This window comes from Bactrocera neohumeralis, unplaced genomic scaffold (assembly GCF_024586455.1).
Source record: "Bactrocera neohumeralis isolate Rockhampton unplaced genomic scaffold, APGP_CSIRO_Bneo_wtdbg2-racon-allhic-juicebox.fasta_v2 cluster10, whole genome shotgun sequence".
Classification (NCBI taxonomy): Eukaryota; Metazoa; Arthropoda; class Insecta; order Diptera; family Tephritidae; genus Bactrocera; species Bactrocera neohumeralis.
This window is the reverse complement of record NW_026089623.1, coordinates 14508665-14535815: the sequence shown is the minus strand read 5'-3', so window position 1 is coordinate 14535815 and position 27151 is coordinate 14508665. Positions and strand designations below refer to the sequence as shown.

Here is a 27151-nt window from a genome sequence, read left to right as displayed (position 1 = left end):
TTATTACGTCCATAGAACGTCGAAACATTCAATCTAGTACTTTCTTTTCAAAAAATTCACTAAAACCGCTTAATTTTTCATGCGTCACACTGGTATAGCCCCTTAAGCGTGGGTTTGGCTTGTGATGAAAAATTACCAACAGGATTTGCTCCAGAGTAGAATTTTTTAGTTAGCGTCCCGTTGGAATTTTCTGTCTGTAATCAAACTATTTGAGAGTGAGTGCAGAGTTAACGATTATTTATAATACCATAAACAAATTTTCTCATAAAATCACTTTTAGCTAATTTTTACACATATATACTCCAAGCGTGGGGAAAACCGAATAATAATAACGCATTTAATACATATATTTAAAACTATAGAAGCATTAAGTTTTAGAAAACTAAAACTGAATATTAATGACTCTGACTGTATATTACAATAATATTATAGTCAATCACATTTCATCTTTGAAATTTTCATACGCATACATCAGAACATAAGTACATTCTATGTAAGTACAATTCAAATCAAGATATTATCGTTTATCAATTATATAATGTGTGTGCACTGCTCTATATGTGCATATGTGTATATGACATTGCCGAAAAAGTAATAGGAGTATTCTCTTGCTCTTGCAAAACCATTGGACGGTGCACGAATTGCAGAATTTTCCACTTGATGCGACGGCACAACAACAAACACACGCAGACAATTATTTCCAGTGGCTGTAAAATATGTCAGACCAAAACCATTGTTTATTTTCGTGCAACGACATATAAAAATATAATTGCAACCCTGTTTTAGCTGTTATTTTACATAAAGACATATTACACCGTTAAATTGTGGAGGAAAGTAAGTTTTAATTAGAAGATACATAATTTCTACTTAAATTATAAGGGCTAGTAATAAAATATTTTTTTTTATAAAAACTCAATTTATTCAAGTACTTCATGGAAAACTACATTCGTAGTGGTTTTATTTTGGTCGTAAGTCTTAACTTTGATATCTTGAGAAGATCGTACTCGACTCAATGCGACATACAGCTGGCCATGCGTAAAACAATCCTCCTTGAGGAAAACACCAACTCTTGCTAGAGTCTGCCCTTGAGATTTGTTTATTGTTATTGCGAATGCTACAATTATTGGAAATTGGTGACGCTTTAAAATAAAAGGAAGTGTTGATTCGCTGGGCTGTAAATTTATACGGGGCAATAAAATTTGTTTCCCTTGTGATTCACCGGTTAAAATTTCGACCTCCAAACAATTACAATGTAGTGCTTTTACTATCAAGTGAGTCCCATTGACCAACCCTTCATATGTATTAAGATTGCGGATTAACATCACAACTGTTCCAACCTTAAGCCTTAACTCATGAGGCGCTACTCCACTGAAATTAAGGGAGTTTAGAAATTCTGTAGGGAATCCGACATGCTCTTGAGGATCTTCAGAAACGACAGTATCCACGCTATAATATACCCTTTCTTCACCGGGCAACATATTTACTATTTCGCTATTTATTATCGTACAGTGATCATTTTTTGGACACATAATTGCCCGATCCTTCAAATGGTTTTGACTAATAACACCAGACTGAGGCTGAAATACCCAATCCACTAAATTCTCATTTAGAAAAATTATCTCTTCTGGTATATTGATTTTCGACTCTGGAGAGAGCTCTCGACCTTCTCCAACACGCAAAAGAAAACTGTTGTATAAGGATTCTTTAGAACGCATATTCGTTGAGAGTTTGAGACACCTAAAAAATTTCCAAAGTGAGCACCGTTTCAAACAATTACCAACTATAGCGGCGCGTGAGCTATTGGGCACCACAGGAAGAACTTGCCTGAAATCACCACCTAATAAAATAACCTTTCCACCAAAAGGTATTTCATTTTGGTGAATATCACGTAATAATTGATCTAAGCAAAAGTAGCATGCTAATTCGGCGAGCATTGCAATTTTCTTCTCTGGCCCTCTGTTCCTCTTCGCGTTCAACCTGCGCCATATGCTTATACTCATCTGCCAAGGGGTTAATATTTGAAAGCATTTCGTGGATTTCTCTCAGCAAATACCTATCGCAGTTTGAATTATGTTGTGCCCTTATATCAGTTGCTTGATCCGTGTCAAGAATAAACAGCTTGGCGTAGGAGGATTCTAAAGGATGATCTGCATGCAATGGACCTACCCTATGATATATTGATCCATGTATTCGGAAGCATTTTGGTCCGCGCCCTGTAGGCTCCGCATTTTTCGCTTCGAATGATGCAAAAGCAAACGAACTATTTAGCTGCCGCCAAGAGCTCAAATCATTTTCTAACACAGCTTTCAAAAACTCAGGTACACGTAATTCTTGAAGTTTAACTCTTTCGCCATGACAACATGTCGTAAAGCCATTTCTTACCTAGTAACAATTTCAACCAAATATTAAGACAATAAGTATGTATATACATACATATATTACGAATACAAAACAATGAAAAGTACAGGTACCTTTTCACTTCCGAAATGTTTTGCTTTACAGTGTAAACATATATTAGTCAAATCCCCAAGCGAACTATACTCCGGAAGAACTACGGAGTTTAGGGCAGCTTTGAAATAACTTGCCACAGATCCTGCATGACTACGGCTCTAATAAAACAGGTCAATTCATATACATACATACATTAACAATTAAAAATTCCTTTTTATCTATAACATTCACCTCTTCTCTTCGACCTGTTAAACTCCTTTTTCGTCTAATTCGCCTTTGGTTTGGCATTTTATTTTTAATAATTAATCTGAATCTGAACTGAAATTCGATGTAGTTTGCATGTATTCGCTGGTAATAGCCGCCTTGACTTTTGGAAGAAAACTGAACTGACTCAAAGCTTACCTAACGCAATAACACTTCTAATCAAAATAACGCCGACAACAATATTTCTGTTAAATTTTGCACTTGCGTCTTCGCCCATACATATGTATATACATACATATGTTTGTAAGTATGTATGTGTGAATATTAAACAAAGTAGAGTGCGCATGTCAAAGCGCAGTGTTCCTTAGCTCGTACATACATATTCGTGCAACATAGAAGAGAGCGCATGTCAAATCGTAGATAGCGCCTTAGCGCATGCATATGTATGTATGTACCAGTGCACATGCCAAAGCAAACATTTGTAATATTCGTCATTCTCTTATTGTCATAGATAACTTGATTAGAATCTCTTTTCTTGCTCTCTCGCTTGCAGCTGATCTGTTTTCTGAGCTGGCAACAAAACACAATCAGGGTGCCGTCAACCAGCAGTTAGTGAAAAAAGCGGGATGCCAGAAAAGCACACGAAATTAGTGTGAAATGAAACTGTGCGAACATATTTTGGCAAAATAAATGTTTATGTAAATTAATTAATGATTTTGCATTTTAGCATTTACATATATATGTATGTATGCATTTTCAAAGTGTTTAATTTAGTGTTTTGTATAATTTATTAAATACCCAAGTTAATATTTTTCAGCAGTGGCATCATTGGCAAATGTTATAAAAAATGCGAGTTTTGACAGCTCTCTCTCGAACCGAAGAGTCTCGTATCAAGTTATCTATGCTTATTGTCATTTTGCTACCGAGCAGCAGTGGTCGGCATGAGAGGATCTGTCACTGTATTGGTGAGCACGAAAGAAAAGTAGTCCAGTGAGAAATTGGAACTAAAATTCAGCAAATTTTATGAATAATTAAGAGTATAATGAAAATTAACAAAATGTCTTTTAAGGATATATTCCCTATTATCTTTAAAAGACTTGGAACATAAGAGGCATTGCATGGCACCAAAGGCATTTAGAATCATAAAATATTTCTCGCAGGGTATATTTGGTTTTGCGCTATAGTTTTGCGTGATGTTAATTCCTTGCTGGCTCGACAACGACTGAACGATAGAGCGTAAGCGTACGTGTGAAGTTAGTTTGCAAAATTTTGCTATGAAATGCCGACCACTGCCGAGCAGACAACATTGATGTTGTTAGATTTTGCACTTGCGCCTTCGCGTATGTGGGTATGTGTGTAACGAAAGCAAATGACGGAAACATTTGTAATTATTCATTCTCTTACATATATGCTCTTTTCTGTAGAAGCGCTGCTTATATTAGCTTAATGTAAAAATTTAAGAACTTTAAACGCAAATATATCAAAAGTGGTTCAATGAATTTAAAATCTGTAAAATTTGTGCAAAGTTTCAGATCGCACACTTTAATTTGATGTATTATTTGTCTCTGTACGTTTTGTAGATCTCTGGAAATAAGCGCCTTGTCTTAGAATAATATTTAGATTTGTTACAGTTTTTTGTTACAAAAAATCCCTCCGTTAATACATTTTTATACTCTCGCAACAAAGTTGCTAAGGAGAGTATTATAGTATTTTTCACATAACGGTTGTTTGTAAGTCCTAAAACTAAAAGAGTCAGATATAGGGTTATATGTACCAAAGTGATCAGGATGACGAGTAGAGTTGAAATCCGGATGTCTGTCTGTCTGTCTGTCCGTCCGTGTAAGCTGTAATTTGAGTAAAAATTGAGATTTCATGATGAAACTTGGTACACGTATTTCTTGGCTCCATAAGAAGGTTAGGTTCGAAGATGGGCAAAATCGGCCCACTGCCACGCCCACAAAATGGCGAAAACCGAAAACTTATAAAATGTCATAACTAAGCCATAAATAAAGATGTTAAAGTGAAAATTTGCACAAAGGATCGCATTAGGGAGGGGCATATTTGGACGTAATTTTTTTGGAAAAGTGGGCGTGGCCCCGCCCCAAACTAAGTTTTTTGTACATATCTCGTAAACTACTATAGCTATGTCAACCAAACTCTATAGAGTCGTTTCCTTCAGGCATTTCCATATACAATTCAAAAATGGAAGAAATCGAATAAAAACCACGCCCACCTCCCATACAAAGGTTATGTTGAAAATCACTAACAAAAAACGTCAGAAACACTAAATTTTACGGAAGAAATGGCAGAAGGAAGCTGCACCCAGCCTTTAAAACTTTACAAAAATACGGTATTTGAAAAATATGTAAATGACGTATAATGAAATCTCGATTATCACTTTATCAAGCGAGAGTATAACATGTTCGGTGACACCACAACTTAGCCCTTCTTTACTTGTTTTGGTATAATTTCAATTCGGCCGTTTCAGTCATTCCAATCGCAAAACGTCAAAACCTACCAGATCCGGTCAACTGTCGAAGTTTGGTAGGTGAGCGGTTCTCACTTTCCAGTGACAGGAGAGTGTTCATCTCTTTATCTCTGGTTAGAGCAGTGACGGTCATGTTACCTAATGACTTGCCGGTAACGCGTGCCGGTTTAGTTGTCACTCTTTCCCATCACGTTCTTAAGGGCGAATCAAAAAAGCTCCCAAAACTTTTATAGACATGTGATGTTTTATCACCTTCTCGCTCACATATTTTCTGCTGCAATAAAACTATATCCTTCTTTCTGACACTTTCATTAAATTCGGGACAAATCAACAGAACTGCTTTCAGGAAAGTTTGACATTCGTTTGACATTCGTTTGACATTCCTTCAACCTAAAGTTCCAAACACAAAATTATAAAGATCTTTTTTATTACAATGTTTTTATTAATTTTAATAATAATAAAATCATTTTATTTAGATTTATAGTACATTACATTAATTTTTTTTTTCATTTAAAAATTATTTCTATATAAATAAATTATTATATATATACATATATATCGAAAAAATAATTATAATATTATGATTCCTCAGCTTTTCGCTTCCTATATTTTTTTGCTTATATCTATGGTGGCTCTTTTTGATGGACTTCCGAATTTGTTGTTCGAAATTTGCAAATCCACATGTGATGAAAGGATCTAAAAAAAAATGCAATTAAAAATCAATTTAAAATGCATCTTTTTAGGTAAATATGTATGTATTAAATTTACCATATAATATGTTGGACAATAGAGATTTTGATAGCGGTTGTTTGCCTCCCCTACCGTCCCAATTACATAAAATCAGGAATTCATCAGTGTGCAGATGCCGCAACACATCACACACCCTTTCGGGAATGCCTTTCATCCTTAAAATAAACTTTACCTATAGTTTGAAAATAGTTTGCAAAATAAATGTTGTTTAGTGAAGAAATTGTACACATAACTAACCGTTGCTTTAGCAAATTCTTCGGATTTTAGTCTTTCACCCATTTTTAAAGCTGCAGATAGTGTTGTTAAGGGTAGGATGAAAGCAATTTTTGTTTGGGTGTTGTCGATTTCTTGGCCAGTCAGTCGGCATACTAATTGATGAACTTTTCGAATTAGCACCTTACATTCGTGGACGATCTTTTGTTGGGCCATTTCTTCGCTTTTATGAATTATCTGAAAAGAGAAAAAGTGCAGTTAGAGAATACTTAAATAATGCTTAAACCACAATATCTAATCAACCCGTCCTCATTGCATTGATGAATACTTATAGAACAATAAAAACTTTTATGGACATAAACTTACATTTTCTTTCAAAGAGCTGTCCATCTTCTTTTCCATATTACCAACTCTTGAAGACAGTTCTTCTAGTTGCGGGGAAATAGTTTTTAACATGTTAAAAACATCTGAAAAAGGTATTAATATAATAAAGTAAAAAAACTTAAGAAATGCATTTCAACAATATATTGGATTACCGTTTCCGTCCACAGACAAATTGTTTACTTGTTGCTTTGAGAAGCTTGCCTCTGAGTTGTAGCAACCAGAAATATTGAACTTCTTTCGTTTCAATGTCAATTGATCTACAATAACAAATGCGTAAAAAGAAATTGAAAACTGAAAAGACAATTTTTCATGCACCTTTTAAGAAAGAAATACAAATTTGACAGCATCAAAATTCATTTTAAATAACTTAACATAATATAATAAAATACCGTAAAATGGGAATTAGAGTAAGCTTGCCCGGAATAGAAAAATATTTATAAACTATATTGTCTTTTTCTATTTTAAACAAATATGGATCTAATTTATTTGCCAACAAAATATCTAAACGAGATGACGATTCCAATGGTTCTTGAAAATAGTTTTCAACACCCAAGAAACAATGTGCCTATACTATAGCGATATCAGATTCCTCTGTCATGCCTGTTACTTTTATGGGGCCTAAGTTTAGACTAAAATAATAAGAATATTTCTCTTTTTTTTAAATCTACATATATTAAACGAATAAATTTTGGATATTTAATTGCAAGTATAATCTGCAATATTTCTTTCTTCAAGCCTTAAATGTAATTGCTGCAGGATTATATTTTGGGCTATTTATAAGTTTTTCTTAAATACTGTATGCGATTTTCAAACTTGTAAGCGGAAAAGTTATCTAGAGGACCATATTGGTTGGTACATTCAGTTAAATGAAGTAAACCATGTATAATGCAACTAAATAAATAGTGTCCGTATATATTTCCAAACAAAACAACGAATTGTTCCAAGATTTGTTGGGCAACATTGGCTTCAGTGCTATAAGACTTCTTGCATGTTAGTAGCCTTATATTATATTTTTTAGAAGAAATATACCTATGTACAATAAGAACTGCCTAAACTCTATCGCTTTCCAATTGTTGATTTCATCTAAACTTCTACATATTCGACCGAGTTCCGAAGGAACTAAATTGAAAAAAAAAAAAATGTATTTTTCGTTAGCTTTGCTTACGTTTATATTGCCTTTTTAATCAACAATTGATGTAACTTTCACATACACCTTTCTCTAAATTTAAAAGGATTAATGTGATGTGATCTGTCACTTAAATTTTTAAAAGAGTGGTCAGTTCATAAATGTTTTATTTGTTTTGAACTTTGTTAATTAACTTCTTCACAAAATTCTTTTAAAAAATCATTAATATTCCAAGGTTTTTCTCTTCCAGAACAGCATGTAATTGTAAGCGGTAATTCATTTGGAAAATCAACTATGGAAGCTAGAATAGACCACAATACTCTATTCGAATTTTTGAATAATTTGAGGTCATCTATTCCCACATCATGCACAATATTATTTTAATTTTCAAGTTCAGGAAATGAATTTTTCTCAGAATGTTTTTGATTTCCTCTATATAAAAAAGATCCACTTGGAATCGTTTGAATATTTACTTTTTTTCGGCTGGTACCTAGGAGACTTTTAGCCATTAGAGGTAAATCTGTGCAACCTATTTTACGTAATATTTGCAGAAGATTGGTTATTGTATTGTGGGATACCCTATTTCTTAAAGCCCAAGCTTTTAACTCAGAACTAGGTGTATTATTTTCTATTAGTTATAAAATTTTACTATCACTGTTATTCCTATCACTAACATAGCTATCGGGGAGCTTACTAAGATGCATCCCTCCACATCAGGATCACAATCAAAATTTACATATGTTTCACAAATTTAGATGCACTTAGATTAAAAGCCTTTTTTCCCGGCTCATATATGCACTGAATGTATCTTTCTTCATATTAATTATCATTTCCTTTACTCACCCTTTTTCTAAATATTCTTATAGTCACAAATAGTCACAAATATTGAACGAAATACAATTCGAATAGATATTTTAAATAATTTTGCACAAATATGCACAATTCTTTTCACGACCCGTTTGTAACCGAAATCTTTTTTCTTCGAATTCAATTTGTCACAACGAACAAGCAACCGTCGAATTCACGGTATCATGCTGTACGCTTTCACATCCATCGTTTTCAATACGCGGTAAAAGTTAAAAAAATTTGTTTGTCTTCTTTTGTTTTATTTTTGCTTAACATCTGTTGAGTGGAGAGCTTATAATATACGAGTAAAACGAACAAAAGACACAATAGATTGACTTCTTACTCATTTCAAAGTTTTTTGAGGGAAACTTAGTGACAAATAAAAATTGTGTAAAACTATTGGGGTTCGGTCACGCAAGTTTTGCTGGGTTCATGAAAACAAACACATTTACATCTTCCCGAGCATGCCTTTGCCGACAAGTGTCTTTTAGTGACGATGGCAAAAGCTAAAAATCATAAATTGTAAGGGTCAACCCCGTAAGCTCGCAAAGTACAGAAAAAAGTGGCAACTGATGTAGCTCTTGTCGATTTAAAATATTATACAATTCTAAAATATTTTTTCCACGGCTCGCAAAATTCTGCGAACGCGAGCTCATACATTAACATAAATATACATTTACGCTGGTTTGTAGGCGAAGCTGTTCACTATTAAATTAGAAAAATTATGCTAATTTCAATGTTTAGAAATGTACGCGTACAGGTTCGTATATTTGTAATGCGCAAACGATTCTGCATATCTTATATAATGTTGGGTTTTTGTCTGTTCGCTATAGCTGACTAAACCGTTGCATGAAATGAAAAATGGTTTGAACCACTTTGAAGAGAATCCAATGAGGATTGTTTGTACAAAAGGAAAATTCAGAAAATCTTCAAAAAATCTTCAAAAATCTTTTTAACAGACTTAAGAGCGTAAATTTCCAAAAAGTGACTTCTCCATACACATATTTTTTTCATTTTTATTTGTTTTGTTACCCAACTGATTTATTTGTAAATTATTTGAGTTCGGTGGTTTGCTTTCTTTATTTCGGCTATTCAAAAGAAATTATTGAAAATTATTCAGTGAAAACGTTATGTGTGTTTCATACAAAGTGATCAATTACAGATTGAAATTTGTTACGATGCCACAAAGAGGTCGCGCTAATATCGGTTGGGGTTCTTTTTGCCATCAACATACATTAGCATCCCAAAGCACATGCACAAGTACTCGCAGGATGCGATGACATACGTGCAGAATTACGGATCGCGGTCAATTAGCAAGCGATTTTCACGATGTCACAGCACGACTTTTCTTCAAGCAACTTATATATTTCTGCGGAAATTCCTGATCTTGAGATAGATCCAGAATTATGCGAAGTGGTGAAAATCAATATGTTTCATGGACCTTGCGGACACCACAATCCCACTTCGGTTTGTATGTCAGACAATAAATGCACGAAACACTATCCACGTGCTTTTCTTTCGGAAATGTAAAGTGGAAATTATGGACGACAATGCCACAACATTCAGCATTCAATTTAGAGGAGTGAATATCGCCACTATTGTCTACTTCAGATTCAAAACTCATAACAATGTTGAGAATTGCAGTTTGACAAAATCGATCAAATACGTTTGCAAGTACGTCATAAAAAAACAACTTGGCGGTTATTGTCCTTGAACGAGATGAGATCAGCAAGTATCAAATGGGTAGCTGCGTGAACTGCAATGAAGCGTTTCGTAGGATATTTACTTTTGATTAATGTATGTGGTTCAACTTCATTTGAGTCATGGCGTATTGTTAATAGTACGGTGTGTGCAACTTCTTGAGAAGCATGGCAGCAAATCCAATTACTAGGACATGATAGTCACTAGAGTCAAACGATGGGCGATGCGATAGCTACTTCGCATGCCAGTGAAGTTCGTACACTTTTCGCGATGAACATTTCGACATATTCGCTAAGGATTGGAAATGGGCGAATTCCGGTTGATACTTCCAGTGGTTTGATATCAATTCCACTTGTCTTTTGTTAATTCACTTCAACGAAAGATGAACTTATCACAAAAGTTTATCCGAACATTGGCCAAATTATCGTAACTATGCTATAGTGCACGCGCAAATTTAGCTGCCAAACATACCAATATTAGTGACTTAAACTGAAAGATTCGAAGTCAAATTCCGGAAGGTTTGCGTTCATACAAATCGATCGATCGTCATGACAATGAAGACGATGCGTGAGTTATCCAGTGGGATTTTTAAATTCTTTGGAGAGGTTTGGTATGCCGCCGCATCATTAACGTCTCAAAGTTGGATTTGTCATTATTATGTTTCGCAATCTTCATGCGCCGAAACTGTGTAATGGAATCCGACTGATTGCGACGCAGCTATCGAATACAAGGGGCAGAATGCTTGATTCTACGAATTTCTTTGAGTTCCAACGATTTGCCATTTCAGCTCAAACGTATTCAGTTTCGAGGGAAAATTGCATTTGTGATGACAACCAACAGGACACAAGGTTAGTCGCTAGAAGTGTATGGTATAAATCTGGAAATGCTATGTTTTTCACATGGCCAGATATACGCGGGGTGTACACGAGCTGGAAAACCGTATTTTCCGTACATTTACGGATTGGAACAGAAACCAAAAAATGTTGTTTATCAGGCTGCGTGACATTAAGAAAATGTAAAAAATCGCAAATAAATGATTTTCAACACAATATAAATTCAACTTCCTTTTCATTTCAAAACACATAATTTCACGCAGGACAACATCTGCGGAGTCAGCTAGTAATTTACATATATATGTACATATGTATATTTTATATCAAAGCACACAAGCATGTACGTACAAATTGAACTATTTCATGATGAATTTCTTAAAATCTTTTGAAATATATAATAAAGTCATGCATATATTATTACCTAAATATTTAAATAATGTAGGCTTAATAAGTTATATATTTATTTGCAGGGCATTGTATGTTTGATAACAATTAAAAGACCAAGCGGCCGCACAAATTCACGTACATACATATGTATGTAAATATGTGTGCAAGTTAACGCCACTAATAGCTAACAGCAGTTATGCGCAATATAAACAATATATATAAAATTTCTTCATTAAACGAATGTGTCAAATTTGTTATGACACCTCGCCAATTAGGGAACGGCCTTCAACTTTAGCTTATGGCATGCTTTAACCCTTTCGACCCCAACTTTTTCCACGTGAAATGACAATTTTTTTTTATATTAATGGTTTTGTATTCATTTAACAAGTATTTGGTAAAAGTTTTAAGTCGCCACTCTCATCGGTTTGGCGGCTACCGGAAGTTGCTTGTGGGCAACGTTGGGCCATGGTGGTATATAAAATAAACAAAAATATTCTTTGAACAGCTTACAATTATTTCTATGTTATTTTGAAAATTAGGTGTGGTATGACAAAAAGCAGTTTTTCTTGTTGTTACAGCAAAGATGGACTTTGCATTTAAGGCATTTGGATATTGGTGTTACACATTCTGCAACGTCCTTTTTCACCAAATACAACCCAATGTTCCATTTTAGCATAACGCTGAGAGTTTGATGGATTCGGTTGGAACCTGTACTTTTTTGACTGAGGGATAGACAGACTACTTGTTGGGGACATAGTATCTAGGGATACTATAGAGCTAGCCCTTTCAACATTCGATGGTCGTCCTCTCTTCTTTTCGAATGTAGTAGTGGTAGTACTCTGTAAAAGCTCCATTGCAACTTCTATCTGGAATTTAATAAGTGTCATATATTTTTTCGTTGGGTTGATCAAATATAAATGTTTTCTATACAAAAGCCAGGCATTTGTAACCGATGTTCCCAGGCACCAATAAAATATCCTTATGTACCACTTCTTTGAACGGTGGTTAACCTTGTAGAGTTCCATAAGCATGTCGGCCAAATCAACTCCTCCCATACCATTGTTGTAAGAAGCAACAATCGCAGGTCTTGAAACATCAATATATATATATATATATATATATATATATATATATATATATATATATATATATATATATATATATATATACATCCGAAGATATTCCCAATCCATTATCAGGACAGGTGCCTTCACCAACATACAGCGTTAAGTCGTAAACTAACCCAGAGTTTCCAGCACGCGTAAACATTTTCAGACCCCATTTGTGAGGCTTAGCTGGGTTGTATTGTTTATATAGTAAGTCGATCGTCCTGTAAAACTAAATAAGGCTAAAGTGTATATTTTTTATGACATTACGGAAGGTATACCTTTGAACGCGATGATTTGTTCATCAACGCTTTGATGTCCTTCCTGGGGTGGTTTACCAAAGTTTTCTTTGAGAATCTGCAGTAAAGGGCGTATCTTGTACAGCTTATCATAGTTAGGCTCTCCTTTTTTGGGTTGTTTAGAGTTATCGTTAAAATGTAAACATTTCTTCATTTTTTCAAACCTTCCGCGTGGCATTGAATCTGTTATAGCTGTAAGCTTTAAGTCTTTTGACCATGTCATTTTGAGTTGTGGTAATTTTAGAACACCCAAGTACAACCAAATACCAATGTAACGTTTAATATCCTCCTAGTACATTCTAGCTCAATGCCGTGCTTTTGCAGCCCATACAATTCAGTTTGCATTGTCAGCAAATAAATTACTCGCCTATCAAAAAAGGTGCAAAAATATTCTATCAGCGTCATTTCAATTTGTCGCTTCGCCAGACTTTGTCTTCTTCCCAAATACTCGCTTGGGAACGAAATGGCCTTTTTCTCCACTTAAGTGCCTTGGGGTCAACTTTTTCAAAGCACAAATCTACAACATTACAATATTCCTTCTCACGTTCATCTTTGTTCATATTTTCAAAAAGGCCAATCTCTATGCTTTCTCCTTTTTCCATTATCCCATCCAAATTGTTCTCTAACACTGGATGTGGATGTGAAGCACACTCATCTCTTTGAAATAACTTTGCTAAATGTTCTTCAAAAGTGAATTTGCTTAATTAAATTCCAAGAATACACGTAAAAGTACCGTAATAACTAAGTATATGCCAACCAAAACAAAAACCACGCTTACAGTTAATCGCAAAACAGCCGAAATTGCCCAGAAGCAACGTTGGTGTCAAAAGGGTTAAGTAGAATTAGACAGCACATCATCTAACACCTAACATCTGCACTTCCTAGAATGTACATAAGATGAAACTTTTTAGGCTTAAGAAATCAGTTGTATAAACGAATGTAAAATAAAGACATTTCAGTTTAGTATGTTAAATAAACTCACTAGACTCAGTTCATTAATGACCTTTTTAAAAACAACCCCGCATTCGCGCAAAACATAATTGGCCAGGAGCAACGAAAAAGCTCCTGTTAGATCATAAAAGTTACAAAATTTTAAAAACGCATTAAGCGTTCAAGTAACGACTTATCTTTTAAAAAAGTAGCATTGTTATTGTAAAGCAACAATCCCTTGTGTATATCCGCATTAAAAGCGATAAAGCAGCGGCCCAGCGTAGAGGAAAAAAACACAAGTTTCCAAAACAACAGTAGCAGCAAAGGCAACAAGAGCAATAGCATTAGCAACGAAGGCAAAAATTAAACAGCAACAGCAGCAACAACAACATCAAGTTAGTTGTAAGTATAGTATACAATATTTCATAATTAAATGGGAAATAATTCCACTAGTATTAAGTATGAAAAATAGTGAGTATTGCCAAACCAATATCATGACACTCACAAGTGATAGTGAAGTCAAGTCAAACAAGATAAATTCGTATACATATGTATATTAAATATACATAAATAAAAAAGAAAACGAGATAAATTATATTATTATTGTATTAAATATATATAAAAAAAAGAAATAAAGTGGACAACATAATTTTACAATTTTCAAAAATGGCGGTTAGTAATTTTACTGCAGAAGACATAGCTCAACCGATAGCGACTCAAACGATGAACTTAAGAGCTGAAATAGCTCAGCTAAATAACCAAATAAAAAACATAACAACAGCTACGCAGGTGGCAGTATACGAAAAACAGACAATTAACGACTCAAATATAACATGCAATAAAAATTTAGAAATTGTGAAATAATTACCGGAATTCTCGGGAAGGTCATACGTCAGCTGGAAGGAAGCTGCGAAAAATCTAATAAGTCTCTATGTAGAAGAGAGTAGGAGATATTTTGGAGCCCTAACAATACTGAGAAACAAGATTGTTGGCAATGCTAAGGACATTTTGACAAACCATCGCACAGTTTTAAATTTAGAGGTCATATTTTCAAAATTAGACTTTGCATATGCGGATAGAATGCCAATACACGTAATTGACAAAGAAATGAGCATACTCAGACAATAATTAATAACAATAATGACCCATGGAACAAATTCCGAAATAACAAAGCAATTAAATACTAAAAATAGGGAAACCGAGCTTAGAACATTCATAACTGGTTTAAATTATCCTTTAAACCAAATACATTTTACTTTAACGCCTACAGATTTGCTTAATGCTCTTGCTAAATCGCAATAACTGCAGCCAAAGAAAATGAGATCACAATTCACGTTACATTTATTCAAAACAAACCAAAAATATCCAAATCGTCCAGAACCAGTGGACGTGGATCAATCAATTCAAATAATAAATAACCCCAGGCCTATACAAACAAACCAAGCACATGCTAGGAGTAACAGATTCAATTGGCAAACCAATTATCAACAAACAAATATACCAAAGAGAAAAATTGAAAGTGCACAAGTAAGCACACAGTCTCAACCAAAAATTCAAAGAGTTAATAACATTGGAAAAAATCATATTATGAAAACAGATATGAAAACCGAGCAAATCCTTAGAATTTTAATAGATATGGGGGCAACCAGTTCATATATACGAACTGGAATTTATAATAATAAAAAAATATTACTAATTAAGAAGAGGCGATCATAAAATATCGGGTGATTTTTTAAGAGCTTGATAACTTTTTAAAAAAAAAAAACGCATAAAATTTGCAAAATCTCATCGGTTCTTTATTTGAAACGTTAGATTGGTTCATGACATTTACTTTTTGAAGATAATTTCATTTAAATGTTGACCGCGGCTGCGTCTTAGGTGGTCCATTCGGAAAGTCCAATTTTGGGCAACTTTTTCGAGCATTTCGGCCGGAATAGCCCGAATTTCTTCGGAAATGTTGTCTTCCAAAGCTGGAATAGTTGCTGGCTTATTTCTGTAGACTTTAGACTTGACGTAGCCCCACAAAAAATAGTCTAAAGGCGTTAAATCGCATGATCTTGGTGGCCAACTTACAAGATGAATTGTTCTCCGAAGTTTTCCCTCAAAATGGCCATAGAATCGCGAGCTGTGTGGCATGTAGCGCCATCTTGTTGAAACCACATGTCAACCAAGTTCAGTGCTTCCATTTTTGGCAACAAAAGTTTGTTAGCATCGAACGATAGCGATCGCCATTCACCGTAACGTTGCGTCCAACAGCATCTTTGAAAAAATACGGTCCAATGATTCCACCAGCGTACAAACCACACCAAACAGTGCATTTTTCGGGATGCATGGGCAGTTCTTGAACGGCTTCTGGTTGCTCTTCACCCCAAATGCGGCAATTTTGCTTATTTACGTAGCCATTCAACCAGAAATGAGCCTCATCGCTGAACAAAATTTGTCGATAAAAAAGCGGATTTTCTGCCAACTTTTCTAGGGCCCATTCACTGAAAATTTCTTGATTGGACTTTCCGAATGGACCACCTAAGACGCAGCCGCGGTCAACATTTTAATGAAATTATCTTCAAAAAGTAAATGTCATGAACCAATCTAACGTTTCAAATAAAGAACCGATGAGATTTTGCAAATTTTATGCGTTTTTTTTTTTAAAAAAGTTATCAAGCTCTTAAAAAATCACCCGATATTTTCATAATATTAATCAAGAACGTTTTTATGAAATTGATAACTTAGAGAGCGATCTCTTAATTGGAATTAATTTCTTAAATAAAATCGGAGCCACAATAGATATTCCGAATCGGAAATTAATTTATGGAAATACAAAAATAGAGAAAATACATTTTCTCAACGATTTAGTTTTATTAAACACCTTGGGTTTTTACCGGCAAAGTAAAACAAAAAAGGATTGGTGAAAAACCAAATAAAATATAAAAACACAAAGTTTTAACTACTTGGGACAAAAAAATCTTAAGATGCAAGTCGAAGATAACACCGATAATAAAATAAAAAATATATGTACTCCAAAAAAAGAGGTACTAATATTTTAAATATAAATAATTTCAATATTACCCATGAAACTAATTTCGAAGCATTTGCAGAAAAATATAAAAACAATAGTAAGGAAATTAAAAATATTAATATCCCACTGCTTAAAGAGGATTTTATCAAAATTATATAAAACATAAACATGGATTTACCATTCAGAACAGATATCAAAGCAGAAATAAGAACGGAAGGTAAAAAACCCATATGAGCGAAACAATATCCATATTCATTATCCGCGAACAATTTTGTCAATCAGGAAATCCAAAGTTTATTGGAAAAGGAATTATAAGGAATAGCAAAAGGCCATATAATTCTACTGTTTGGGTTGTTCCGAAAAAAGGTGTAAATAAGGACGGTAGTTCAAAACTAAGAATGGTCATCGATTTAAAAAAAATTGAACGAAAAAACAATAACGGATAGATATCCAATGCCTAATCCAGAGGTTATACCCTTTAATTTGGAATAATCTAAATATTTCTCTACAATAGACCTTTAGACCGGATTTCTTCAAATATTGATGGAAGAAGATATTGAAAAAACTGCATTTTCCGTGAATAAAGAAAAAAATAATATTTAAGAAAGTATGAATATTTAAAAATGCTTCAAGTATATTTCAAAGAGCAATGAACTATCTACACGAACGTATCGGAATATTTTGTCACGTCTATATTGACGATATTATAGAATACTCAAAAACATTAAAAGAACAAATATTTAATTTAAAATATATATAGTACATACACTTGAAAAAGTTTATGTGAAAATTTGCATGGAAAAGTCAAAGATTAAAGCAGCCGAGGTTGAATTTTTAAGATACGTTGTATCCCACACAGTTATAAAAAAATATCCCTAACAGATAGAAACAATAAAGAATTATCCAAATCCCAACACGCTACGGCAAGTTAGAGGATTTTTAGGAATAACCGGATATTACAGGAAATTTATTGAAAACTACGCAACAATTGCTAAGCCATTAACAAAACATTTGAAAGGAGAAAATGGGAAACTATTACAATTTATGTAAAAAAACAGTTACTAACCTTGATCAAGAAGGAATAACTGCTTGCGAAACTTTAAAGAAAGCATTAGAAGAACAAATTGTATTTGTTCAACCAGATTTTGAAAAAAAAAATAGTTCTAACCACTGATTCATCAAAAGCAGATGTAGGTGCAGTTTTATCCCAAGAAGGGCAATCAATTACAATCATTTCAAAAACCTTAAATTCTACCGAGAAAAATTATGCAACTAACGAAAAGGAATTATTCGTCATAGTATGGACATTAAAAACATTACGACATTATCTTTAACGTAAAGGATTTGGAAATCCATACAGATCATCAGCCATTGGCATTCGCAATGTCATCCAAACGTAAAAATGAAAAAATGGAGAGCTTTCATTGAAGAATTTTCACCAAAAATAATTCATAAACCGGTTGCAACGAATGTGGTTGCTGACGCATTGTCAAGGTAATTTTTAAATAATTTAACAAATTCAGGCGAACTAAGTCACTCAGACAATTCTATAATAGAAATCGAAAATTCACGAAACAAAAAAGCCATTAAATAATTTCAAGCAACAAATAATAATAATAAGCAAGTAATAGATAAAACAAAATATCAGTCTTGGAGACAATTTCCTATTTCAATAACAAAAGATTTGTGATCGAATTCGACATACCAGAAGATATAGTTGGTATTTTAAAATATATAAATCCAAAAATAGTTACTGGAATATCCTGCACACCTGAAGGAAGCACCTATATCACAGAAAGAGCGGGAGCAATTTCACAAATTTCTTACGTGCATTGATTCTTATTCCAAATGTATAACAACAAAATATATTGAAGACAAATCGAATTTAGAAGAAAAAATTCTAGAACTTTTACAATTCTTAGATTGTAAAAAGTGTAGTTATCGACAATAAATCAGGTTTAAGTAAAATGCAATTCAAATCCGACTAAGTACGAGGGCTGCTATATATATTCTGGCTTAGGGCAACACTAAGTGTTGCCAGGTGCAATCTGACATTTCCATTGGAAAGTTTGACATTTTTTAGCATAACATCACTCAGAACGTTTTGTCATTTAATCGTGAATTGTTTTATTTACAGGGAATTAAAAAATTCATCTCGGCCAAAAAATGGAATCAACTCGTGAACATTTTCGTGCGATCATTTTTCACAATTTTCGACGTGGATTATCACGACAAGAGTGCACCGATGAACTAAAATCTTTGTATGGCTATGAAGCACCATCCTATAGCACTGTGAAAAACTGGTACAAAGAATTCAATCGTGGCCGACGCTCGCTCAAAGACGAATTCCGTGAAGGTCGTCCAAAAACAGCCGTTGTGCCAGAAAACATCGATGCCGTACGTGAACTGATAATGCAAGACCGTCATGTAACATACCTTCAGATAAAGGCATGCCTATGCATTTCTCCCACCAGCATACATTCGATATTGCATGAACACCTGGCCGTAAAAAAGGTTTGTTCTCGTTGGATCCCGCACAATTTGACAATATACAAATTTATTACTGTACACCACGTCACAGCACTAGTGATGGGCAAATAGAAAGAGTTCATTCGACATTAAGAGAAATTTCAAAATGCTTAAAACAGGAATATACAAGTAGTTTAATTCGTAACTTTGAAGCTATTATTAGAGCGGCTCAACAATATAATAAAGCATTACACTCAGTAACAGGTAAAAAACCTTTTAAAATTTTAGTTAATAAAGAGACCCACGTAGACCTAATAGCCACGTTAAAAAAAGCTCAAGAAAAGATGTTACAGTATCATAATAAAAAAAGAGAAATAATATATGAAGAAATACATTGGTAAAGAAATAAATATGAAAAACAAATAGTTGCAGAAGACCTAGGAAATAAAGTAAAAATACAAAATAGAAAAAGAATAATACATAAAGACAATATTAAAGTTTAATTTCATTTCCTTATATGCACAATGAAGACATTTTTACATATTTCGTTGATACTTTTATACAAGGTCTGTCGCAAAAGAAACAGGACTGTTAAAAAACAACAAAAAATTAATATTTTTCAAAAGTTATATTTTTTTATTCAAAGTAGTTTCCTTGTGCTTCAATACAGCGTTTAGCCCGGTCAATTAGCATTTCAAATGAGTGTTTAAGGTCATTTTTCGGAATGCTCTTGAGAATATCGGTCGTCGCTTTTTGGATAGCTGAAATGTCCTTAAACCAGTGCCCTTTCATGCGCAAATGAAGGTTTCCAAATAGGTAAAAGTCACAGGGTGCCAGATCAGGTGAGTAGGGTGAGTGATTAATGGTTAATATGGAGTTTTTTGCCAAAAAATCAGTGACAAGCGTCGACCGATGACACCGCGCATTATCGTGCAACAGGCGACAGAACCCTGCCTCACGGTATTGTGATCGAGCACGACGATTACATTTGCAAAACTGGATATTTTGAATAATGGCAGAGATCAAAAAAATAATAAGCGAGGAAAGAATAAACGTAAAAATATCAGATTTTATTGATGTTTCAAAATTTAATTGCACAAAAAATAATCTAATAACAGTATATATTAAATATCCAAAAATGCAAAATATTTTTAAGTTATTTAAAGCAATACCCGTTTCATAAATGATGGTAAAATACTAATCGAAAGCGAAATAATAAAATGTGGAAATAAATTTTATTCAGTCAATTTTGCAAAAAAAAGTTAAATAATGCATTTTGTATGATAAAAAGAAATAATACTTGTTTTTTAGACATGTTAAATAATAAACATGCTAATTGTACAAAGATTAATGAAGCAAATAAAGTAACAAATAGTAAAGGACGAGGTGACCAAAGATGACTTCTATGAGCGCTTGGAGCGCGCTTTTGAGAGCTGCCCCCGCCACGATGTCAAAATCGTGCTTGGCGACTTTAACGCCAGGGTGGGCAAAGAAGGTATCTCTGGCACTACGGTGGGTAAATACAGCCTCCACGACGAAACTTCCCCAAATGGGTTAAGGCTGATTGACTTCGCCGGGGCCCGAAATATGGTTATCTGTAGTACTAGATTCCAGCATAAGAAGATTCATCAAGTTACCTGGCTGTCTCCAAATCGAAAAACTACCAACCAGATCGATCATGTTGTGATAGACGGAAGACACGTCTCCAGTGTTTTAGATGTGCGTGCGCTCCGAGGTCCTAACATCGACCATTATCTTGTTGCAGCCAAGATTCGCACCCGCCTCTGTGCAGCAAAAAACGCACGCCACCAAACACAAGGAAGGTTCGACGTCGAGAAGCTGCAATCACAACAGACGATTTTCTACTCGGCTTGCACTCCTGCTCTCTGAGAGCACTCGTCAACAACTCGGTATAAGGGAACTGTGGGACGGCATTTCAAATTCCTTACGTACAGCTGCAACCGAAGCCATTGGTTTTCGCAAAGTGCAAAAGAACAGCTGGTACGACGAGGAGTGCCGTGTCGCAGCGTTAAGAAAACAGGCTGCCTACCTCGCAACGTTCCGATCGATCACAACACGTGCGGGATGGGATAGATACCGAGAGTTGAAAATGGAAGCGATACGCATTTGTAGACAGAAAAAGAAAGAGGCTGAAATGCGTGAGTACGAAGAGCTTGATAAGCTGGCCGATAGGGGTAATGCTCGAAAATTCTACGAAAAAATGCGGCGGTTTACAGAAGGTTTCAAGACCAGAGCATACTATTGTAGAACCCCCAAAGGTGATCTAGTGAACGATGCCCAGAGCATACTTAAATGATTGAGGGAACACTTCTCCAGCCTGCTGAATGGCAGTGAAAGTACAACGCCAGGAAAAGGCGAACCCGATTCCCCAATCGATGGCGATGGAGCAGACGTTCCTTTGCCCGATCATGAAGAAGTTCGAATAGCAATTGCCCTCTTGAAGAACAAAAAAGCGGCAGGGGCCGACGGATTGCCGGCCGAGCAATTCAAACACGGCGGCGAGGAACTGATAAGGAGCATGCATCAGCTTCTTTGTAAAATATGGTCGGACGAAAGCATGCCCAACAATTGGAATTTAAGTGTGCTATGCCCAATCCATAAAAAAGGAGACCCCACAATCTGCGCCAACTACCGTGGGATTAGCCTCCTCAACATCGCATATAAGGTTTTATCGAGCGTATTGTGTGAAAGATTAAAGCCCACCGTCAACAAACTGATTGGACCTTATCAGTGTGGCTTCAGACCTGGAAAATCAACAACCGACCAGGTATTCACCATATGCCAAATCTTGGAAAATACCCGTGAAAGAAGAATCGACACACACCACCTCTTCGTCGATTTCAAAGCTGCTTTCGACAGCGCGTTAGTTCTGCTTTCTCCAGGCTGGAAAAGGAAGCACAGAAAATGGGTCTGGCAGTGAACGAGGGCAAAACGAAATATCTCCTGTCATCAAACAAACAGTCGTCGCACTCGCCAACTTGCTCTCACGTCTTACTCCACGGCGCTCAAAAGCACAGCGGATCAAATCAATGCGTTGATCAGCGCCCTGAGAATGCAAAGCATTTTCGGTACCAATTGGCAGTGTGGAATGGACACACTAACCACCTTGGTAGGTTTCGAGGCCCATCTAAAACCTCTGCCGTGCTTTGGGTCCGGCACCCGGTTGCAATGCAACCCCACATTCAACTGACAAAGTCAGTTCTTCCCGCGATTTGGGTTTTAACCACAACCACCACGATACTCCCCGAGGGGCCAGTCCGCACGAGCAGGTTGGAGCGAAGGGCTCCTGCTCCCCGTGGTACCAGAATTAAGTCTCCGGTCAGACCTCGCAGCTGAAACTACTACCAGTTGAGCTTCCATATGGCTCAGGACTGGTGGTTGGACCCCATACACACATCACTTACACACACCAATCATACAAAAACTAACCCTAACTTCCAGCTAACCGCCTTCGCCGCATAAATAGTTCACGCGCAATCGACCCTTGCTGTTCGGTATTCCGACTAGTGGAGATCACACCACTAACATCGAATTGTCCATCAGTCCAGCTAATCCCCATACCACCCAAATCCCTAATGTCCGAGTACATCGGGCACTCCGCAATCAGATGCGACCAATTTTCCGACCCACGTCACTGTTAACAGTCATAACTTTGAAGTTGTAGATAATTTCGTCTATCTTGGAACCAGCGTAAACACCACCAACAATGTCAGCCTAGAAATCCAACGCAGGATAACTCTTGCCAACAGGTGCTACTTCGGACTGAGTAGGCAATTGAAAAGTAAAGTCCTCTCTCGACGAACAAAAACCAAACTCTATAAGTCGCTCATAATTCCCGTCCTGCTATATGGTGCAGAGGCTTGGACGATGACAACAGCTGATGAGTTGACGTTGCGAGTTTTCGAGAGAAAAATTCTGCGAAAGATTTATGGTCCTTTGCGCATTGGCCACGGCGAATATCGCATTCGATGGAACGATGAGCTGTACGAGATATACGACGACATTGACATAGTTCAGCGAATTAAAAGACAGCGGCTACGCTGGCTAGGTCATGTTGTCCGGATGGATGAAAACACTCCAGCTCTGAAAGTATTCGACGCAGTACCCGCCGGGTGAAGCAGAGGAAGAGGAAGACCTCCACTCTGTTGGAAGGACCAAGTGGAGAAGGACCTGACTTCGCTTGGAATATCCAATTGGCGCCACGTAGCGGAAAGAAGAAACGACTGGCGCGCTGTTGTTAACTCGGCTATAATCGCGTAAGCGGTGTCTCCGCCAATTAAGAAGAGAAAAGACGATGCTATAATAGTTTCCAACAAACATATTGTGAATAATCATACAATAAATGGAGTATATAATATTTAATAACTTTTGAAGATAATGTAATGCAAAAATTTTTAAATATTTAAAAGAAGGAAAATGTAAGCTATTTTTCTTAAAAGAATACATATTTTGAAACAACAAATATTGATTTAAGATTGGAAAACTTTGACATGTTAAATCCAATAAAACAAGAAATGAAAATAAATCATATTTGGTGGACATTTAGTGCTTTATTAGTGATAATCATATTAGGTTATTTTTGTTGCAGAGAACCACTGATAATATTAAGATTACAACTTCAGCACTTCTTCTTAAGCTTATACATATATCTACTTTTTAACAAAACTAGAATTTAATCCAAGCATTTTTACAAAATTACAGTGCTTTTGCCTAGACAAAGACTTTGTTAAGATATCGGCTACATTTGCCCGATGACCCGATCGTTGACAATTGAAGCATTTCCCCTTAAATATGAATTTATTTTGCTTCTTCACTTCTTTCGTTGCATCGCTTTGCCAATCGAGTGTTCTAACGCTGCTTAGTTGCTTTTGCGCTGCATATGTGCTTTTGTTTGCGCATGCATGCACTGCTTGCATGTCCTCTCTTTCATTTCGTTCTTGCCTACGCGTACTTTCCTCAAGAATTTTAGCTTTGACTGTGTCAAAAGTTGGCAATTCGTCGCGAGTCTCAATTGCTACAACAAAAGTTTCCCACGAGCTAGGAAGACTTGACAACAATATTATGACTTTCAAATCATCCGCTATTTGTATGTTTAATTCCGCTAGTTTGTCGACCGTTTCGACAAACAACTGTACATACTGAATCACGCTATCATTTTGCTGCATATTCAAACGCAACAATTTTTGATATACATAACTGCAGTTTTCTTATTGGACCAACTGGCATTTGAATTTGCTTCAATTTTTGCCATGCTTCTTATGCCGTTTTGCAAGATTTTATATGCAATAATTGCGTCGGTTTCACATTAAGGAACAAGCATGCCAAGGCTTTTTGGTCTGCTGTGTTCCATTTTTGCACATCTTGAGGCGTTGCCTCCACTGGTTTTTTATCACTAACAACGTACCACAAATCTGTGGTAATTAGCACACTGCGCACAGATACCGACCAGACGCCGTAATTATCTTCTGCAAGTTTTTCGATTTGCAGAGACAAACTCATTTTAAAAACTTATATAAAAACCGCGCACACACGAAATTGAAAATTCACTTCAGTTAATATTTGCCGTTACAACAAATGGTGCCCTATGCGTTCTGGCCTGGGCCCATAACCATTGTTGCAGAGAACCACTGATAATATTAAGATTACAACTTCAACAATTTTATTACAAAAGTAATAACATATATTCTATTAAATATTAAAATTAAAAATTAAAAAGAAAAAGAGGAAATGTTAACTATCGACACAAATTAATAAGGTACAGAATATATATTCGAAGACGGGATGCTTCGATATAGAGGTGGCGGAGTCAACGCCATTAATAGCTAACAGCACTTACTTTTAAAATAAACAATATGTAAGTATATAATTTCTTTATTAAACAAATGGGTCAAATACGTTATTGACACATCGACAATTAGAAAGCGGCCATCAACTATAATTTATGGCACGCTTTAAGTAGAATTAGACAGCACATAATAAAAGTGAAATAAAGATATTTCAGTTTAGTTCGTCATATAAACTCACTCGATTTACTTCAGTAGAGGTCCCCCCGCGTTCGGGCGAAACATAATTTACATGTTAACAAATTTGAAAGGACCATACGCAAAATGTTTGTAAATTTGTCTGCCCACAACTTTGTATGTAAATGTGTACACTTATTCCTTAATGCGAAATCTCCTTTGTCATGGGCAACCAATGGCCGAAGCTCACGTTTTGTCAAAGAGTCAATGTGTCGAAGAACTGTAGCGACGACAAAGCGTCACAACATTATGTTGTTGGTAGAAAATCCGAGCTTCGCCTACAAGCCAGCGTAAATATGTATGAGCTTGCATACATATCGACGCAGATTTTTGAGAGCCCCGGAAAAATATTTTACAATTGTAAAATATTTTAAATGGATAAGAACTATGTTGCCCCTTTTGTCACTTATTTCTGTGCTTTGTGGACTTACGGGGTTAACACTTCTCCATTCTAGAAGAAACATCAGAAATTGTTCAATTTGTGATATTTGGCTTTTGCCATCGTCGCGAAAATTCGCTTGTTGACAAAGGCATGCTCGGGAAGATGTATTGGTGTTTGTTTTTATGAAGAAATCTTGCCTGTCGAAAGTGCGCTTGCGTTCATGAATGAAAACGATAAGCGAAAATATCTTGATTTGAATTGGTCTTACATATATATGTATTGTATAATGAGTATAATTTTGTATGAACGCATATTTAATAATTTTATTTGATTTGTACATAATATACTATTATATATCGGGTGATTCTTATCAAGCTCTTCATACTCACGCATTTCGGCCTCTTTCTTTTTCTGTCTGCAGATGCGTCTCGTTTCCTTCTTCAATTCTCGGTATCTATCCCATCCCGCACGTGTTGTGGTCGATCGTAACGTTGCGAGGTAGGCAGCCTGTTTTCTCTCCGCTGCGGCGCGGCACTCCTCGTCGTACCAGTTGTTCTTTTGCACTTTCCGAAAACCAAGGGTTTCGGATGCAGCTGTACGTAAGGAGTTTGAAATGCCGTCCCACAGTTCCCTTATACCGAGTTGTTGACGAGTGCTCTCAGAGAGCAGGAGTGCAAGCCGAGTAGAAAATCGTTCGGCAGTCTGTTGTGATTGCAGCTTTTCGACGTCGAACCTTCCTTGTGTTTGTTGGCGTGCGTTTTTTGCTGCACTGAGGCGGGTACGAATCTTGACTGCAACAAGATAGTGGTCCGAGTCGATGTTAGGACCTCGGAGCGCACGCACATCTAAAACACTGGAGACGTGTCTTCCGTCTATCACAACATGATCGATCAGGTTGGTAGTTTTTCGATCCGGAGACAGCCAGGTAGCTTGATGAATATTTTGTGCTGGAATCTAGTACTACAGATAACCATATTTCGGGCCCCGGCGAAGTCGATCAGCCTCAACCCATTTGGGGATGTTTCCTCGTGGAGGCTGAATTTACCGACCGTAGTGCCAAAGATACCTTCTTTGCCCACCCTGGCGTTAAAGTCGCCAAGCACGATTTTGACATCGTGGCGGGGGCATCTCTCATAAGTGCGTTCCAAGCACTCATAAAAGGCATCTTTGGTCACATCGTCCTTCTCATCCGTCGGAGCGTGGGCGCAGATCAGCGATATGTTGAAGAACCTCGCTTTGATGCGGATTGTGGCTAGACGTTCATTCACCGGAGTGAATGATAGTACTCGGCGACGGAGTCTCTCTCCCACCACGAATCCCACACCAAACTTGCGCCCCTTTATATGGCCACTGTAGTAAATGTCACAAGGACCTACTCGTCTCTGTCCTTGTCCCGTCCATCGCATTTCTTGGACGGCGGTGATGTCAGCCTTTGTTTTTACGAGGATATCAACCAGCTGGGCAGTGGCACCTTCCCAATTAAGGGACCGGACATTCCAGGTGCATGCCCTTAATTCGTAGTCCT

At 36.1% G+C, this 27151-nt stretch overlaps 1 protein-coding gene across 3 annotated transcripts; it reads right to left on the bottom strand.

Moving 5' to 3' along the window:
* Positions 1-5553: 5553 nt before the first annotated feature.
* On the bottom strand, positions 5554-26034 carry LOC126765223 (uncharacterized). 3 transcript variants are annotated; one of them, XM_050482863.1, is made up of 6 exons: positions 26016-26034; positions 6643-6747; positions 6473-6573; positions 6131-6343; positions 5912-6059; positions 5554-5839 (listed from the first exon to the last, which is right to left on the bottom strand). In XM_050482863.1, exons 1-6 carry the CDS (start codon positions 26017-26019, stop codon positions 5667-5669), a joined length of 744 nt encoding a protein of 247 aa, XP_050338820.1. In that variant the 5' UTR covers positions 26020-26034; the 3' UTR covers positions 5554-5666. The 3 variants fall into 3 exon arrangements, with proteins under 3 accessions (XP_050338820.1, XP_050338821.1, XP_050338822.1); XM_050482864.1 differs by having other exon boundaries at positions 5912-6048; XM_050482865.1 differs by lacking the exon at positions 26016-26034 and having other exon boundaries at positions 5912-6065; positions 6643-6818.
* Between the last annotated feature and the right edge of the window lie 1117 nt (positions 26035-27151).

Excerpts from the sequence above, each read along its gene's own strand:
- LOC126765223 (XM_050482863.1), bottom strand. Across the intron at positions 6,574-6,642 it reads TTTGTCTGTGGACGGAAACG|ATGTTTTTAACATGTTAAAA; the intron begins GTAATCCAATAT and ends TACCTTTTTCAG. Across the intron at positions 6,060-6,130 it reads AAGAATTTGCTAAAGCAACG|TTTATTTTAAGGATGAAAGG; the intron begins GTTAGTTATGTG and ends CTATAGGTAAAG.